Source organism: Salmo salar, chromosome 10, assembly GCF_965601325.2.
Source record: "Salmo salar chromosome 10, fSalSal1, whole genome shotgun sequence".
In the NCBI taxonomy this organism is placed as follows: Eukaryota; Metazoa; Chordata; class Actinopteri; order Salmoniformes; family Salmonidae; genus Salmo; species Salmo salar.
Window position 1 is genome coordinate 8,503,729 of NC_138300.1, and position 18,046 is coordinate 8,521,774.

At 40.8% G+C, this 18,046-nt stretch overlaps 1 protein-coding gene across 2 annotated transcripts in view; it reads left to right on the top strand.

Annotated features, from left to right (window-relative positions):
- Nucleotides 1-18,046, top strand: part of negr1 (neuronal growth regulator 1) — a 449,277-nt gene that overhangs the window by 313,848 nt on the left and 117,383 nt on the right. For both annotated transcript variants that reach the window (XM_014215672.3, XM_014215673.3), the window contains exons 5-6: nucleotides 8,229-8,349; nucleotides 9,936-10,084. In XM_014215672.3, the coding sequence (XP_014071147.1) occupies nucleotides 8,229-8,349; nucleotides 9,936-10,084 (270 nt within the window). The remainder of the gene's footprint in view (nucleotides 1-8,228; nucleotides 8,350-9,935; nucleotides 10,085-18,046) is intronic.

Here is an 18,046-nt window from a genome sequence, read left to right on the forward strand (position 1 = left end):
GCACTTCATCTCTATCTGACACCTTTGCTAACAGGTATTGTGTCACTTTATAGCTTGCATAACACAGTTCACAGAATTGTCATTTTAAAGAAATGTAGCCAATTTATTCATTACTAAATTGACCTAAAGTTAGATAGTTTATCCAAAGATTCAAAAGATTTTTACCTTTGCCTCGATTCGGCAGTTTCGTCCAGATCATCATGGCATTTGTAGTTCTTTATGATTAGCAGTTAAATAGCATGTTATTATTGGGGGATTAACACAGGCGAATATATTGATAACATTCACCTTGTCCTAGAGAGATTTAGACGGTTACCCATTTACATTACATTTACATTTTAGTCATTTAGCAGACGCTCTTATCCAGAGCGACTTACAGTAGTGAATGCATACATTTCATTTCATACATTTTTTTTTTCTTCGTACTGGCCCCCCGTGGGAATCGAACCCACAACCCTGGCGTTGCAAACACCATGCTCTACCAACTGAGCTACAGGGAAGGCTGTCATGCCAGGTTAAGCCTACACGAAACAGCCCTTATTTTAAGTATTTCTAAAATCCCCTATGGGAAAAATGAATGGTGGAAAAATTATTGGCACCATTTCCTTGTTTCACTTCACAAATGCAATTGGAAATAAAGGTTTGAGTGCAATCTGCCAAATTTCCCGCTGAGCAGAACACAGACTGGCCGTGACTGACTGGCAGGTGATTCTCAAAGACTCAATAGTGGAGAATATACCATAACTCAGATTCAGACATGGCATGTGATTGAATGCTAGCCTGCAAATCCTAAGTGGACAGACTTCCCAGAATAGGCAGTCGTATTTTTGTTTTTTGTTTCAGTCACCATATGTGCTTCTGTTTACTTTCGGTATTATAGTATGTTCTGACCTCAACCTTGTTTTGCATGTTGACATAGCATTCTCAATGGCCACTAGACCAAACTGCCGTAAACAATTGTATAACCTCAAACCAATGCTACTCACTTGGTCATTGTGTAGCTTGAGTGCTACTCTGATTCATATTCACCACTAACATCACAACAGTAGTGTGGCATTGACGTCTGTCCCTTTCACTATGCCTTTTGAATCAGCAGTTCAGTGACAAACACTTCTCAAGGGACATATTTGGAATGGTTGTATGATTTGTATGAAGAGAATAGGATATATGTTACCTGTTTTCACTGACCCACAGAAGACCCCTGTGAGAAGGAAATATTGTCTGCATTAGGAACATTTCCAGTGTATGTGCACTGCTATTCTTTACATATTGTGCACAATGTGCTTTTTTCCCACTAACCTGAAAATAGTGATACGATTTTAACATTATGTTAATAGTTGGTGATAAATGCACATGCAAAAGTGAAAACAAAAGGCGCTCTCGTTGTAGCCTATTTTATGTGGTGATTGTTTCAGTGGCCAACCACTGTCGTCACATACTAGATTCAACCAAATGCTTTGTGTGAATTATATATCATTTCAATCCAGCAATTACATTTTCCTTTCAAGACTGTGTTACTTTAATTAAGCTCTGTAAATATTTTAAATACAGAAAGCCCTGGCTGCTTAAGAAAGTGTTCATAGTTAAAGCTGCCTCCCTGACACTGGCAAAGAGATTTACACTGCGTCTTGGCACATGAAAGGAGACTCATTTTGTATTCACAGAACCTGCCTCTGTCATTCAGTCTTTGAACTTCCATTAAGCAATTTATCACCATGCAATTCATTTCATTTTCCTAACCCTTGGGAATGATGTTTTTTTCTTCCCACTGCTTCCGTAGCATTTACATTAAATACGTATGCGCACTGACCACAGCGCACTGACCACAGTTTTGTTGGGTTGCAAAGCCACCGGTAGTTTACTAAAGTTACCAGAATCTGCAGTAATTTTGGTAATTAACAGAAAATCTATGGCAATCTATCATAACCTTAGTAATTTATACTTGAATAACTTAAAAAAGATGTATTCATATATGTTCATTCTTTATATCTGTGTCCATATTGTCCATGAGTTTCTAGTAGATAGACTATATGGTTTAAGAGAAAGTTGCCTAATTAATGAAAAAAGCATCTAATCAACTCTGCAACTTCCAACTATTCACTTTTTTCGCAACAGCCACCAGTTTAATGCCAAAACATTGATAACAAATACATACTGACATAGTAAAATAAATGAAAGTGTGTAAAAATATATATAAAGGAATCCCTCATATTAAACACCAATGGTAGCCACTAAGTTGATGGTTTATATTCAGGATAATGTTTTATAGTTTTGTCATTCTATTTTTAGATTGACAACTGCATGCTGTTTTCAAGGGATTGTTAAAGAAATGTTAAGTGTTTGGTTGTTTTACCATCACTTCTTGAAAAGCATAGTCAGAACTACAAGTGTCTGATTATTCCATGCAAAACAATTGTACACCTTTAGCTCTATCATCAGAGTTATACAGCAAGTTACTGCATGCTTTTCATGATCAGTAAACATGAATTTATCATGTCATTTCAGATACGTGAGGAAGCCTCATGATATCTCTCAATATTGGCCACCATTAATTGGATATTTGAGTGATAGAAAATAAAAGTATGAGGGGTTTAGGTTAATTTCCCATCCTTTTTAGGCTCTGCCTGTCAAGCAGCAGAAGGGCGCATTTGCCAATGTACTGTTAGCTGATAATGTACACTTTGCAAGCTCCCGAGTGTGCGCAGTGGTCAAAGGCACTGCATCTCAGTGCAAGAGGCGTCACTACAGTCCCTGGTTCGAATCCAGGCTGTATAACATCTGGTTGTGATTGGGAGTCCCATAGAGTGGCGCACAATTGGCCCAGCGTTGGCCAAGGTAGGCTGTCGTTGTAAATAATAATTTGTTCTTAACTGACTTGCCTAGTTAAATAAAGGTTAAATTAAAAAATATATTTTTAAAAGCTCCCGGTAGGAACTTTGTATAGTTGGCTAAACATAGTTGTAAGTAGACCTGGCTTAAGAGTGTTCATGCTGACAGACATGATAGGCTACATTGATTGATGGACCATGTCAAATTGGCTAGCTAGCTAATAACAGATCAGGTCAATATGGCTAGTTTGGTATTTTGGGTATTTTATTAGGATCCCATTAGCTGTTGCAAAAGCAGCAGCTACTCTTCCTGGGGTCCACGCAAAACATGAAACATAATACAGAATGGCATAATACAGAACGTCAATAGACAAGAACAGCTCAAGGACAGAACTACATTTTTTTTTTTAAAGGCACACTTAGCCTACATATCAACGCATACAAACTATCTAGGTCAAATAGGGGAGAGGCGTGGTGCTGTGAGGTGTTGCTTTATCTTTTTTTTTAACTAGTTCTGCTGTTTATTTGAGCAATATGAGATGGAAGGAAGTTCCATGCAATTAGGGCTCTATATAATGCTGTACGCTTTCTTGAATTTGTTCTGGATTTGGGGACTGTGAAAAGACCCCTGGTGGCATGTCTGGTGGGATAAGTGTGTGTGTCACAGCTGTGTGTAAGTTGACTATGCAAACAATTTGGTATTTTCAACACATTAATGTTTATTATAAAATGAAGAAGTGATGCAGTCAGTCTCTCCGCAACTCTTAGCCAAGAGAGACTGGCATGCATAGTATTTATATCAGCCCTCTGATTACAATGAGGAGCAGAACGTGCCGCTCTGTTCTGGGCCAGCTGCAGCTTAACTAGGTCTTTCCTTGCAGCACTGGACCACACGATTGGACAATAATCAAGATTAGACAAAACTAGAGCCTGAAGGTCTTGCTTTTTGGAGTGTGGTGTCAAAAAGCAGAGCAGCTCTTTATTACAGACAGACCTTTCCCCATCTTTACAACCATTGAATCGATATGTTTTGACCATGACAGTTTACAATCTAAGGTAAGGCCAAGTAATTTAGTCTCCTCAACTTGTTCAACAGCCACACCATTCATTACCAGATTCAGCTGAGGTTTAGCACTTAAGGAATGATTTGTACCAAATACAATGCTCTTAGTTTTAGAGATGTTCAAGACCAGTTTATTACTGGTCCTGAACACATTCCGAAACAGACTGCAACTCTTTGTTAAGGGTTTCAGTGACTTCATTAGCTGTGGTTGCTGATGCGTATATGGTTGAATCATCAGCATACATGGACACACATGCTTTGTTTATTGCCAGTGACAGGTCATTGGTAAGAATAGAAAAGAGTAGAGGACCTATAGAGCTGCCCTGCAGTACACCACACTTTACATGTTTCACATTAGAGGCGCTTCCATTAAAGAAAACCCTTTGAGTTCTATTAATAATCCACGATATGGCAGAGGTTGAAAAGCTGGGTTTTGGTTAAAGGTTATGGTCAATAATATCAAAGGCTGCACTGAAATCAAACAGTACAGCTCCCACTATCTTCTTATTGTCAATTTATTTGATAATAAGTTAATAAAGTAATTTTGAGGGGATAAACTAGATGGCTAAATTTGCTTGCCATCTATAGTGGTGATGAATGTAATCTGGCTGACAACTTTACCAGGACGAGGACTTGCCAATGTCAAGCTCTTTCCAAAAGCCTAATCTCTGATGAAGCAAGCTAAATGGCGCGTTGTTTGGATAGGCTACCCTCATGTATAGGCTACCCTCACGTATCTGAAAATACATGATCAACTGATCATGAAAAGGATCATGATGGAGCTAAATGTGGAATAATCGGAAATGGGTAGTTCTAACTATGATCTTCAAAAAGTGATGATATTAAAACCAAATAGTTATAACTTTTATTTAACAATCCCTTTATTGATAATGACCTATTATTTTATATATTTTACATGCGATAAGGCCACACAGAGGGCCAGTGAAGGATATACTCCTCCGAGACCAGGCCCAAATCCCCGTCATTCGCGTTAAATAAAGACGGAAATACAGGGGGCGGAGATCGGCTGCTTTGTGAAAATTCGTTGGCGAGTGGGTAACCCGCCTCGACCATCCATACTGGATGATTTACATTCAAGACTAACCTACCAACGGGACATTAAAAACTGTAATATCTTATGTTTCACTGAGTTGTGGCTGAACGACGACATGGACAATATACAGTTGGCTGGGTTTTTCCATGCATCGGCAGGACAGAACAGCAACGTCTGATAAGACGAGGGGTGGGGGTGTGTGTCTTTTTGTCAATAACAGCTGGTGCACGATGTCAAATATTAAGGAAGTCTCGAGTATTGCTCGCCTGAGCTAGAGTGGTAAGATGTAGACCACACTGTCTACCAAGAGAGTTTTAATCTATAGTTTTCGTAGCCGTCTATTTACCACCACAAACCAATGCTGGCACTAAGACCGCACTCAATGAGCTGTATATGGCCATAAGCAAACAAGGAAATGCTCATCCAGAAGCGGCGCTCCTAGTGGCTAGGGACTTTAATTTAGGCAAACTTAAATCTGTTTTACCTCATTTCTACCAGCATGTCACATGTGCGACCAGAGGGTAAAAAAACTCGACCACCTTAATGCCAGACACAGAGATGCATGCAAAGCTCTCCCTCACCCTCCATTTGGCAAATCTGACCATAATTCTATCCTCCTGATTCCTGCTTACAAGCAAAAACGAAATCAGGAAGTACCAGTGACTTGCTCAATACAGAAGTGGTCAGATGACGCGGATGCTACGCCACAGGACTGTTTTGCTAGCACAGTCTGGAATATGTTCCGGGATTCATCCAATGGCATTGAGGAGTATACCACCTCAGTCACCGGCTTCATCAATAAATGCATCGACGACGTTGTCCCCACAGTGACCGTACATACATATCCCAACCAAAAGCCATGGATTACAGGCAACATCCGCACCGAGTTAAAGGCTAGAGCTGCCACTTTCAAGGAGCGGGACACTAGTCTGGACGCTTATAAGAAATCCCGCTATGCCCTGAGACGAACCATCAAACAGGCAAAGTGTCAATACAGGACTAAGATTGAATCCTGCTACACCGGCTCTGATGCTTGTCCGATGTGGCAGGGCATGTAAACTATTACGTACTACAAAGCTAAACCCAGCCGTGAGCTGCCCAGTGACGCGAGCCTACCAGACAAGCTAAGTGCCTTTTATGCTCGCTTCAACGCAAGCAACACTGAAGCATACATTAGAGCACCAGCTGTTCCGGACGACTGTGTGATCACGCTCTCCGTATCAAATATGAGCAAGACCTTTAACCTGTTATGGCTAGGGGGCAGTATTTTCACGGCCGGATAAAAAACGTACCCGATTTAATCTGATTATTACTCCTGCCCAGAATATGCATATAATTATTAGCTTTGGATAGAACACACTCCAAAGTTTCTAAAACTGTTTGAATGGTGTCTGTGAGTATAACAGAACTCATTTGGCAGGCCAAAACCTGAGAAGATTCCATGCAGGAAGTGCCCTGTCTGACAATTTCTTGCCCTTCTTGATTATCTCTATCCAATACAGGGGATCTCTGCTGTTACGTGACACTTCCTACGGCTCCCATGGGCTCTCAGAAGGCGGCAAAAAGCTGAATCGTGGCTTTGCAGGCTCTGGCTGAAAAAAAGTAGCGCGTTTGGATAGTGGCTGGTCACAGTACTGTGAGACTCAGGCTCGTGCCCGAGTCGACCCCATGCTTTATTTTCTTTCGTCTTTTTACCTAAACGCAGATTCCCGGTCGGAATATTATCGCTTTTTTACGAGAAAAATGGCATAAAAATTGATTTTAAACAGCGGTTGACATGCTTCGAAGTACGGTAATGGAATATTTAGAAATCTTTTGTCACGAATTGCGCCATGCTCGTGACCCTTATTTACACTTCGGATAGTGTCTTGAACGCACGAACAAAACGCCGCTATTTGGATATAACAATGGATTATTTTGAACCAAACCAACATTTGTTATTGAAGTAGCAGTCCTGGGAGTGCATTCTGACGAAGAACACCAAAGGTAATCAAACTTTTCTAATAGTAAATCGGAGTTTGGTGAGGGCTAAACTTGGTGGGTGTCTAAATAGCTAGCCGTGATGGCTGGGCTATCTACTCAGAATATTGTAAAATGTGCTTTCACCGAAAAGCTATTTTAAAATCGGACACCTCGATTGCACAAAGGAGTTCTGTATCTATAATTCTTAAAATAATTGTTATGTTTTTTGTGAACGTTTATCGTGAGTAATTTAGTAAATTCACCGGAGGTTTGCGGGGGGTATGCTAGTTATGAACGTCACATGCTAATGTAAAAAGCTGGTTTTTGATATAAATATGAACTTGATTGAACAAAACATGCATGTATTGTATAACATAATGTCCTAGGTGTGTCATCTGATGACGATCATCAAAGGTTAGTGCTGCATTTAGCTGTGGTTTTGTTTTTTGTGACATTATATGCTAGCTTGAAAAATGGGTGTCTGATTATTTCTGGCTGGGTACTCTGCTGACATAATCTAATGTTTTGCTTTCGCTGTAAAGCCTTTTTGAAATCGGACAGTGTGGTTAGATAAAGGAGAGTCTTGTCTTTAAAATGCTGTAAAATAGTCATATGCTTGAAAAATTGAAGTTTTTGTATTTTTGAGGAATTTGTAATTCGTGCCACGCCTATCATTGGATATTGGAGCAGGTGTTCCGCTAGCGGAACGTCTAGATGTAAGAGGTTACAGGTCAACATTCACAAGACCAATTACAAGGACGTGTACTCAGATCATGTACTCAACAAATCTAAATATATTCTTCAAAGTAGCTAACTTTTGCATTGATGACAGCTTTGCACACTCTTGGCATTCTCTCAACCAGCTTCAGGAGGTAGTCACCTGGAATGCATTTCAATTAACAGGTGTGCCATGTTAAAAGTTAATTTGTTGATTTCTTTCCTTCTTAATGCGTTTGAGCCAATCAGTTGTGTTGTGACAAGTTAGGGATGGTATACAGAAGATAGCCCTCTTTGGTAAAAGACCAAGTCCATATTATAGCAAGAACAGCTCAAATAAGCAAAGAGAATCGACAGTACATCATTACTTTAGGACATGAAGGTCAGTCAATGCGGACATTTTTTAAGTTTCCAGTAATATAGCCTCCCTTTGCAACCCTAGTTTTGTCTTTTAAGTTTCAAGCCTTTCTCACCTGTTACACCTAACTGGACCAAAGCCATTTTCCAGTACTACATTCAAGCTGGGGAAAGTGGCTTTAATTTAATGTATTTCAATATCATAGTGTTTCCTCCTTATAACATTTGTATTTCTTCTTCGTTTCAGTTGCCCCAGCCATCCACGAGATGAAAAGCCATGGAGTCGGCCTGGGACGCACAGCTCTGCTGAGGTGTGAGGCTGCAGCTGTACCCACACCATCATTTGAGTGGTACAAGGGAGAGAAAAGGTTAGAGAAACAAATTGCTCTGCATCATTCGCCATGGAAATAAATGTTATTTGGGTTTATAGAGTTGGATGCACACTTGTTGCCAACCATTAGAACTCAAGTAGTTCCATTGGTTCGATCCATTATGCAATGAGGGTATAGCGTGTTCTGAAGCATCTTTGACTTCTTTACACATGACAAACATCACCATATAGTAAATGTGTTAACAATGTTTTAGTCTGGCACTAACTGTCTCTAGTCTGGCCCTGGAAAGTATAAATAATCCAATAAGAAAAGTAATGTTGACTACATCCTCACCTTGCATTCTAATGAAATGTTTGCCTAGCTCATCAATGAGCTAGAAACATTCTCAGCACATACATCAATCAGTGTAGATTCAAGTGGCTGTTCTTGAATTTAGAAACCAAATTACTCCCATTACCCATCATTTACCCACTCCTAGTGAGCACAATTTCAATCATCAGTTCACACTGTGCTAATTGTAATTATAGGGTGGATTCAATTTATTTAAATTGCTAAGGAGGCACATTGCCATGATTCTAGTGTTTATTTAATCCTAAACCTAGCTCTACGTTTGAGCCTTTTAACATGAAAAGTCATTTTTCTTGACACATTGATAGTTATAAAGAGGTCTTAAAGACATTATGGATGTGTGCGCTCCATTATGGTAGAGCATGGATGTTTCTATATGCTAGGCAGCGCTCAGTGTTCCCAGATGTTAAGTGCCACCACAGTACATTTAGCTGTGTGTGGATGTCACTATAGTATGAATGCAGTCATGCCGCTGGTTTGTCTGCATTGGAAATAATGAGACAGTTTTGACAGTAAAATCTTTCTTTTGAGGCTTCACTGTTCATGGTGTTGAAAGAGAAATGTGTTTGCTCTGGCAGAGACAGTGATGCTTGTTTTGTGGCGTTCTGGAGGAGAAGCAAGCATGCTCCCAGACTCCCACCGAGATTATCAGTGAATGTTCAACTAACATTTGAGGAAATCGCAGTGGGAGAGAGAACAACAGATGCTCAGAGATTTGCTGGACATAAGGTCACACATAGCGTTTCAACTCTGAGTGCCACTGTGAGCCAGTCAAACTACGCAAGTGCACATACAGGAGGCCACTGAGCTTCCAAAATAGGAGTAGTCCCTGTCTTCTCCCTGGACATTTTCAATATTTTAGGTAATTTAGTTTAAACAATGGCTAACTTGTAGATCATATCTTAGATATCTCACCCTACCTCCTCAGATTGTTAATAGTATGCACCAGAAGAAAAAAAAACTAAAGAAACTGATTAGAAAGGAATAATGGTGAACATGTCATGCAATTATACATTGAATGCCAATAATAAGTGACATACATCTAGTTCACACTTACTCTTAGGGTTATCTCTATCACGCTGTGGCAGTCCTTCAAAACAACACTCAAAGACATAAGCCCAGCGAAAGGATAAATGGATGTATTGAAGAGGATGATGAAGTACTGTAGAGACCCTATTTGAGGTTGATAAATATTTTCTCCCTCCTTGACTCACCTCTTCCTACTTGACATTTTCAGAAAAGGAAAGCTTTATTTGTAGTCCGTTCTATTTCAGGATTAACAAGGGACAGGGGATTGACATCAAGAACCTCAGCTCCAGATCAGTCCTCACAGTGACCAACATGACAGAGGATCGCTATGGTAACTACACGTGTGTCGCTGCCAACATCCTGGGAAGGGCCAACGCCAGTGTGCCTCTCATTCGTAAGTAGCCTGGATATGTCTATGTCATTGCTGACATGGGCCTTTTCTGTGGGGGCTCTTGCATTTTGAAACAGTGTGAAACATTGCTTGACCACTTCCTTTCTGCCGGTGCAGATATATTAATTTTGTCATACATTTTTGTGTATTTTTATATGTTAAAGGATATACGTGTGTATATGCTTGTGTGTGTGTGTGTGTGTGTGTGTGTGTCCACACACATCAAGCAAGCAGCAAGGAAGCAACAAGGAAAGATAATATTTACTGTAAACCATTTTTGATCAAGTAGATGATGTAGAAAATTCCATTTGAAATGTTCAGCAATGAAATATTAGCCGGTACATTTCAATTATTCAATAGTTTGTGCAGCTCCCTCTAATAACAGTGTCCTTAACAGACCAAACCCTGCTCTACAGAAAGATACCCTTATAGGTGGTGAATGCCAAGGGAGTGCTTGAGTCTCCTATTTGTGCATGCACAAAGAGCCACATCAAAGGCTGTGTGAGATCCTCAAATGGAGGGATCTTAATGTGACGACGCTGCCGAGGCCTCAAAGGCAGACTGAGTGGCAACAGGGCCCCAAAATAGACAGCCAGGCAGCTTCCTGTGTTCCCTCAGAACTGTGCTTCTCTCTCTCTCTCGCGTGGTTTCGCCCTCTCTCTCTGATAAACACTAATGGAAGAGGCCAATCCCTGCAGCACGACTCAAAACCCGCACATAAACACAACAAACCAAGGAGTGAATTTGCCATGGGTGACTTTAAATTGCTATCCTAGTAACAGTCGATAGGTATTGATGAGGTGGAGGAGGGGAGAAATTAATATTTAATCAAGAAGTGCCCATTGGGGTAAATTAATGTGGCAACAGTGACAGTATGGGTTCATGTGTTTGGGGAAAAACGTGTGAAATTGTGGGCTGTTGCATTGGGCCATCTTTTGCTCATCCATCGGTCCTGTTTCTTTCTTTGGGTACGTTCTCTGTTTTGTTTGGTTCTTTTAATCACACCCAAGGGTTGAAACTTTACACATCAACTTATAACCCTATCAATTTGAAACTTAAATTATATAATAATGTACATTGCTCAAGTATAGACCTTAACCTCAAAAACTGCAGCTATATACACCGTGGTGAATTAAGGCAGGATGCATAGTACTTTTAAGTGCAAAGAGAACATGAAAAAGGTGACAACCTGCACCAGTCTTCCTCAGTGTATTTCCAATGACAGATGGTTTGGTTGTGTTGGAAAAGAGGGGTGAGTATCAACATCTGAGCTTTGGGCTTGTATGTCGTTTTGTGTCTTGCACACAAATTGTTTCACTGATTTCTGTCTAGTCGGGGGGAGTTGTGGGATTGTTGTGTACCAACTGTGCTGTTAAAGTGGTTGAGTTTGTTTGACCAAGTCTTTGTCAGAAAGTGTGGGTTCTTTGTTTCCCTGGAGTTTTCATTTAGCCAGGGTCTCTGCTGCAAAGAGTTGTGAGCCTCCCTGGCATTTTAGACACTCAAACTTTCGACAGGGTACTCACCACGCTGATACATCATATCCAATATCCACTCTATTCAACTTTTTAAAAAAACTCAAGACTGTCTTTCAGAATGCCTGTCTTGTATTATACACCATGCACTGCTGCATCACGCTCTCGTGTATATAGTCTCCATAAAAAAAAGAGCTGTTACTTTTACAAAATCATGCACAGATTTAGTCCCCCTTTCCCCCAACAATTCAGAGGACTCCTCTAGCTTAATTGGTCAAGCGATTATCCCCTGCCCACCTCGGCTTAGCTCTGGAGGAGCTTTGCAGTCTACCCCCAACCTTCCTCCTACTGCTATTGGCCAAAAGGAGAAGAAACACACAGTAACACCTTCTTCTCCTGAAAAACCTCCTCCTAGCAGCCATGTTGAACCAGGGCTCCACTAGCTGGTGGGCTAATAACTGCCTAGTTTGTTTTTCATGCTTATCAGTCACTGCCCGGGTTTGTGTCATCTCTCCATGTCTCCTTGTCTGTTATTGTTGTTGTTGTCATTGTTATTAGTGTTGTTGTTCGCAGTCACCATACTGTGACCACACCTCAGTCATCGAGCATAAAGGGCCAAAAACTTGTACCAAATCCTGGTGGCTATGATAGGAGTTTATGCCTACAAATAATGTCATATAAAGTGCCTTCAGAAACTACTCATACCCCTTGACTTGTTCCAGATTGTGTTCTGTTACAGCGTGAATTTAAAATGTATTAAATACTTTTCCACACAATGCCTCATAATGACAAAGTGAAATTTTGTTTTTAGACATTTTTGCTAATTTATTTAAAATGAAATGCAGAAATATGTATACTGATTTTACTGCGATACAGTTCATATAAGGAAATCAGTCAATTGAAATTAATTCATTAGGCCCTAATCTATGGATTTTTCATGACTGGGCAGGGACACAGCCATGTGTGGGACTGGGAGGGCATAGGCCGACCCACTTGGGAGCCAGGCCACCCACTGGGGAGGCAGGCCCAGCCAATCAGAATTTTCCCCACAAAAGGTTTTTATTACAGATATAAATGCTCCTCAGTTTCATCAGCTGTCCAGGTGTCTGGTCTCAGACGATCCCGCAGGTGAAGAAGCTGGATGTGGAGGTCCTGGGCTGGAGTGGTTACACTCGGTCTGCGGTTGTGAGGCCGGTTGGACATACTACCAACGACATTGGAGGCGGCTTATGGTAGAGAAATGAACATTCAATTCTTTGGCAACAGCTCTGGTGGACATTTCTGCAGTCAGCATGCCAATTCCACACTCCCTAAAAATTTGAGACATCTGTGGCATCGTATTGTGTGATAAAACGGCAAATTTTAGAGTGGCCTTTTTTTGTCCCCAACACAAGGTGCACATGTGTAATGATCATGATGTTTAATCAGCTTCTTGATATGCTACACCTGTCAGGTGGATGGATTATCTTGGCAAAGGAGAAATGCTCATTAACAGTGATGTAAACAAATTTGTGAACAAAATTTGAGAAACATAAGCTTTTTGTGCATATGGAAAATATCTGGGATCTTTTATTTCAGCTCATGAAACATGGGGCCAACAATTTACATGTTGCGTTTATATTATTGTTCAGTATAATTTACATACACCACATGGCTAAAAGAATGTGGACACCTGCTTGTTGAACATCTCATTCCAAGATCATGGACATTAATATGGAGTTGGTCCCCCCTTTGTTGCTATAACAGCCTCCACTCTTCTGAGAAGGCTTTCCACTAGATGTTGGAACATTGCTGCTGGGACTTGCTTCCATTCAGCCACAAGAGCATTAGTGAGGTCAGGCACTGATGTTGGGAGATTAGGCATGACTCGCAGTCGGCATTCCAATTCATCCCAAAGAGTTGGGGTCAGGGCTCTGTGCAGACCAGTCAAGTTATTCTACACAACAAATATGATGGCTGAACTCAAATGTGCTGGTTGATAAAATACCTGTATTATGGGAAAGATGTTTGAAAAGGGTATTTTGTTCTGAAATGATATTGTAAATTGGGATGGTAGAGTTATGTCCTTCATGGAGTTCAGAATTGTACGGGAAGGTCTGCTCAATCCAAGAGTACAACCAATTGATTACAGCATTACCCCAAAAATGCAGGTGGCAGCGGGAGGAGGTAGGGAACTGGTCTGTCTGCCCAATATAAAGGAGCAGAACTGGCAGAGGAATGAAAATAGCATAAATAGGAAGGTATATCAGTTTCATTTGAGGACCAGGATGTTGACAACTGTGCAATACAGATTGCAAAATAGTTGGGAAGAGATTTTTGATGTGCGATTCCATGGTACAGAGTTGATGAGTATATATGTAAAACAACACAAGATTCAAGACTTTGTGCTTTTTAGCTAAAATTATTATATATCATTCTTGCCACCAACAAAATGTTGAATATTTGGAGCATAACATCATCAAAGCTTTGCAGATTTTGTTGTGAGGATACAGAATCAGTAGACCATTTATTTTGGTATTGCCCTCATGTAGCCTGTTTCTGGTCTCAGGTTCAGGAATGGCTGAAAATACATAACATTGATCTAAAATTGACCCTAGAAATAGTACTGTTAGGAGATCTGGAGAGACCGGGTCAGTCAATTACTAATACACTAATACTCATAGTAAAAGTATGTATCTTCAACTCGCAATCTGTGGATTCTATTTGATTAGATAGATTGAAATTGTACGTTAAACATCACAGCATAGTTGAAAGATAAGTTTTGCGCAGAATCCCGAAGTGGGTGACCAGCAGAGATAGATGGGCTGAGGGAAGCTGAGGGTTGGGATGTGGAATTGGAAACAAGTGGGAGTGGAGTTGCTGTGCAGGAGATAGAATGATAGTCAAAGATAAAAGTTTTTTTTTTTTTAAGTAAAAATAAAACATAATAAAAAGTAAGTTTGAATGACACTGAGGGGCAGTGTTTTTACAACTAATGCTGGTTTGCCTGAGGCTGATGCAGTGCAAGTGTTTGTACACATGCATATACACACACTCTCATTCAAATAAACGCATACAAGAACACACACACATGTAATAGTGCCAGACATGCACACAAACTTATACAGTTGGCATTACTATTATGATTTTAGATGTCCTTGATGTCCTTTATTTTTATTTATTTTTTTAAATAAAAAATATCTTTATATATACAGTTCAAGTCAGAAGTTTACATACAATTATGTTGGAGTCATTAAAACTACAGTTAACAAACTACAGTTTTGACAAGTCGGTTAGGACATCTACTTTGTGCATGACACAAGTAATTTTTCCAACAATTGTTTACAGACAGATTATTTCACTTATAATTCACGGTATCACAATTCCAGTGGGTCAGAAGTTTACATACACTAAGTTGACTGTGCCTTTAAACAGCTTGGAAAATTCCAGAAAATGATGTCATGGCTTTAAAAGCTTCTGATAGGCTAGTTGAGATCAGTTGAGTCTATTGGAGGTGTACCTGTGGATGTATTTCAAGGACTACCTTCAAACTCAGTGCCTCTTTGCTTGACATCATGAAAAAATCAAAATAAATCAGCCAAGACCTCAGAAAAAAATTGTAGACCTCCACAAGTCTGGTTCATCCTTGGGAGCAATTTCCAAACACCTGAAGGTACCACATTCATCTGTACAAACAATAGTATGCAAGTATTAACACCATGGGACCACGCAGCCGTCATACCGCTCAGGAAATAGACATGTTCTGTCTTCTAGAGATGAACGTACTTTGCTGCAAAAAGTGCAAATCAATCCCAGAACAACAGTAAAGGACCATGTGAAGATGCTGGAGGAAACGGGAACAAAAGTATCTATATCCACAGTAAAACGAGTCCTATATCGACATAACCTGAAAGGCCGCTCAGCAAGGAAGAAGCCACTTCTCCAAAATGACCATAAAAAAGTCAGACTACGGTTTGCAACTGCACATGGGGACAAATATTGTACTTTTTGGAGAAATGTCCTCTGGTCTGATGAAACAAAAATAGAACTGTTTGGCCACAATGACCATCGTTATGTTTGGGGGGAAAAGGTGGAGGCTTGCAAGCCGAAGATCACCATCCCAACCGTGAAGCACGGGGGTGGCAGCATCATGTTGTGTAGGTACATTGCTGCAGGAGGGGCTGGTGCACTTCACAAAACAGATGGCATCATGAGGAAGAAAAAGTATGTGGATATATTGAAGCAACATCTCAAGACATCAGTCAGGAAGTTAAAGCTTGGTCGCAAATGGTTCTTCCGTATGGACAATGACCCCAAGCATACTTCCATAGTTGTGGCAAAATGGCTTAAGGACACCAAAGTCAAGGTATTGGAGTAGCCATCATAAAGCCCTGACCTCAATCCTATAGAAAATGTGTGAGCAGAACTGAAAAAGTTTGTGCGAGCAAGGAGACCTACAAATCTGACTCAGTTACACCAGCTCTGTCAGGAGGAATGGGAAGCTTGTGGAAGGCTACCCTAAACATTTGACCCTAGTTAAACAATTTGAAGGCAATGCTACCATTTACATTTACATTTACATTTAAGTCATTTAGCAGACGCTCTTATCCAGAGCGACTTACAAAATGGTGCATTCACCTTATGATATCCAGTGGAACAACCACTTTACAATAGTGCATCTAAATCTTTTAAGGGGGGGGGGGGGGGGGGTTAGAAGGATTACTTTATCCTATCCTAGGTATTCCTTAAAGAGGTGGGGTTTCAGGTGTCTCCGGAAGGTGGTGATTGACTCCGCTGTCCTGGCGTCGTGAGGGAGCTTGTTCCACCATTGGGGTGCCAGAGCAGCGAACAGTTTTGACTGGGTTGAGCGGGAACTGTGCTTCCTCAGAGGTAGGGGGGCCAGCAGGCCAGTGGTGGATGAACGCAGTGCCCTTGTTTGGGTGTAGGGCCTGATCAGAGCCTGAAGGTATGGAGGTGCCGTTCCCTTCACAGCTCCGTAGGCAATCACCATGGTCTTGTAGCGGATGCGAGCTTCAACTGGAAGCCAGTGGAGAGAGCGGAGGAGCGGGGTGACGTGAGAAATACCAAATACTAATTGAGTGTATGTAAACTTCTGACCCTCTGGGAATGTGATGAAAGAAATAAAAGCAGAAATAATTCATTCTCTCTACTATTTTTCTTACATTTCACGTTCTTAAAATAAAGTGGTGATCCTAACTGACCTAAGACAGGGAATTTTCACTATGATTAAATGTATTTGGCTAAGTGTATGTGTGTGTGTATATATGTATGTGTGTGTGTATATATATATATATAAATGTATATATATATATATATATATATATATATATATATATATATATATATAAATGTTTTTGCATTGTTTGCTGTTTTCTTCTGTCTTTTTCTTTTTCCTCTTTAGTTCATTCTCTTGGTTGTTGGTGCATTGCGGTGTTCTTTTGGTTGTGGAATGGAATTAATTATCATTTTTATTTTTATTATTGGGGGGGACTGTGGGAGGGGTCTCGAATGGTTGAGGGACAGCTATTGGGAAACTCTGGGGGGATCTTGGAGGGTTTGGGTTCACATTTCTGGCCTGGTGGTAGATTGGTCAACATGTCCTTGAGCAGGGCATTGACCTTGGATGCTTCTGTGTGTCGCTCTGAATGGGAGTCTGTTGGATGACTGGTATGATGTAGTTGTTGAGCGGCTTCACTGCAAGTATATTGTATGTTTCAGATATTCAATAAAAATACAATTCAAATTTTAAAAATAACTATAGAAAATTCTACCACACCAATCTCGACATTTCTGTATGGATCTCGCTTTGTGCACGGGGGCATTGTCATGTTGAAACAGGAAAGGGCCTTCCCCAATCTGTTGCCACAAAGTTGGAAGGACAGAATCGTCTAGAATCATTGTATGCTGTAGCGTTAATATTTCCCTTCACTGGAACTAAGGGGCCTAACCCAAACCATGAAAAACAGCCCCAGACCATTATTCCTCCTCCACCAAACTTTACAGTTGGCGCTATGCATTGGGCAGGTAGCGTTCTCCTGGCTTCCACCAAACCCAGATTCGTCCATCGGACTGCCAGACTGTGAAGCGTGATTCATCATTCCAGAAATGGAATGATCCAATGCTAGTGAGCTTTACACCACTCCATCCGACGCTAGGCAATGTGCATGGTGATCTTAGTCTTGTGTGCAGCTGCTCGGCCAATGAAACCCATTTCATGAAGCTCCCGACGAGCATTTCTCGTGCTGACGTTACTTCTAGAGGCAGTTTGGAACTCAGTAGTGAGTGTTGCAACCGAGGACAGATGCACTTCAGCACTCCGCGGACCCATTCTGTGAGCTTGTGTGGCCTACCACTTCATGGCTGAGCCGTTGTTGCTCCTAGATGTTTCCATTTCACAATAACAGCACTTACAGTTGACCAGGGAAGCTCTAGCAAGACTAAAATTGTACAAACTGACTTATTGGATAGCTGGCATCCTATGACGGTGCCACGT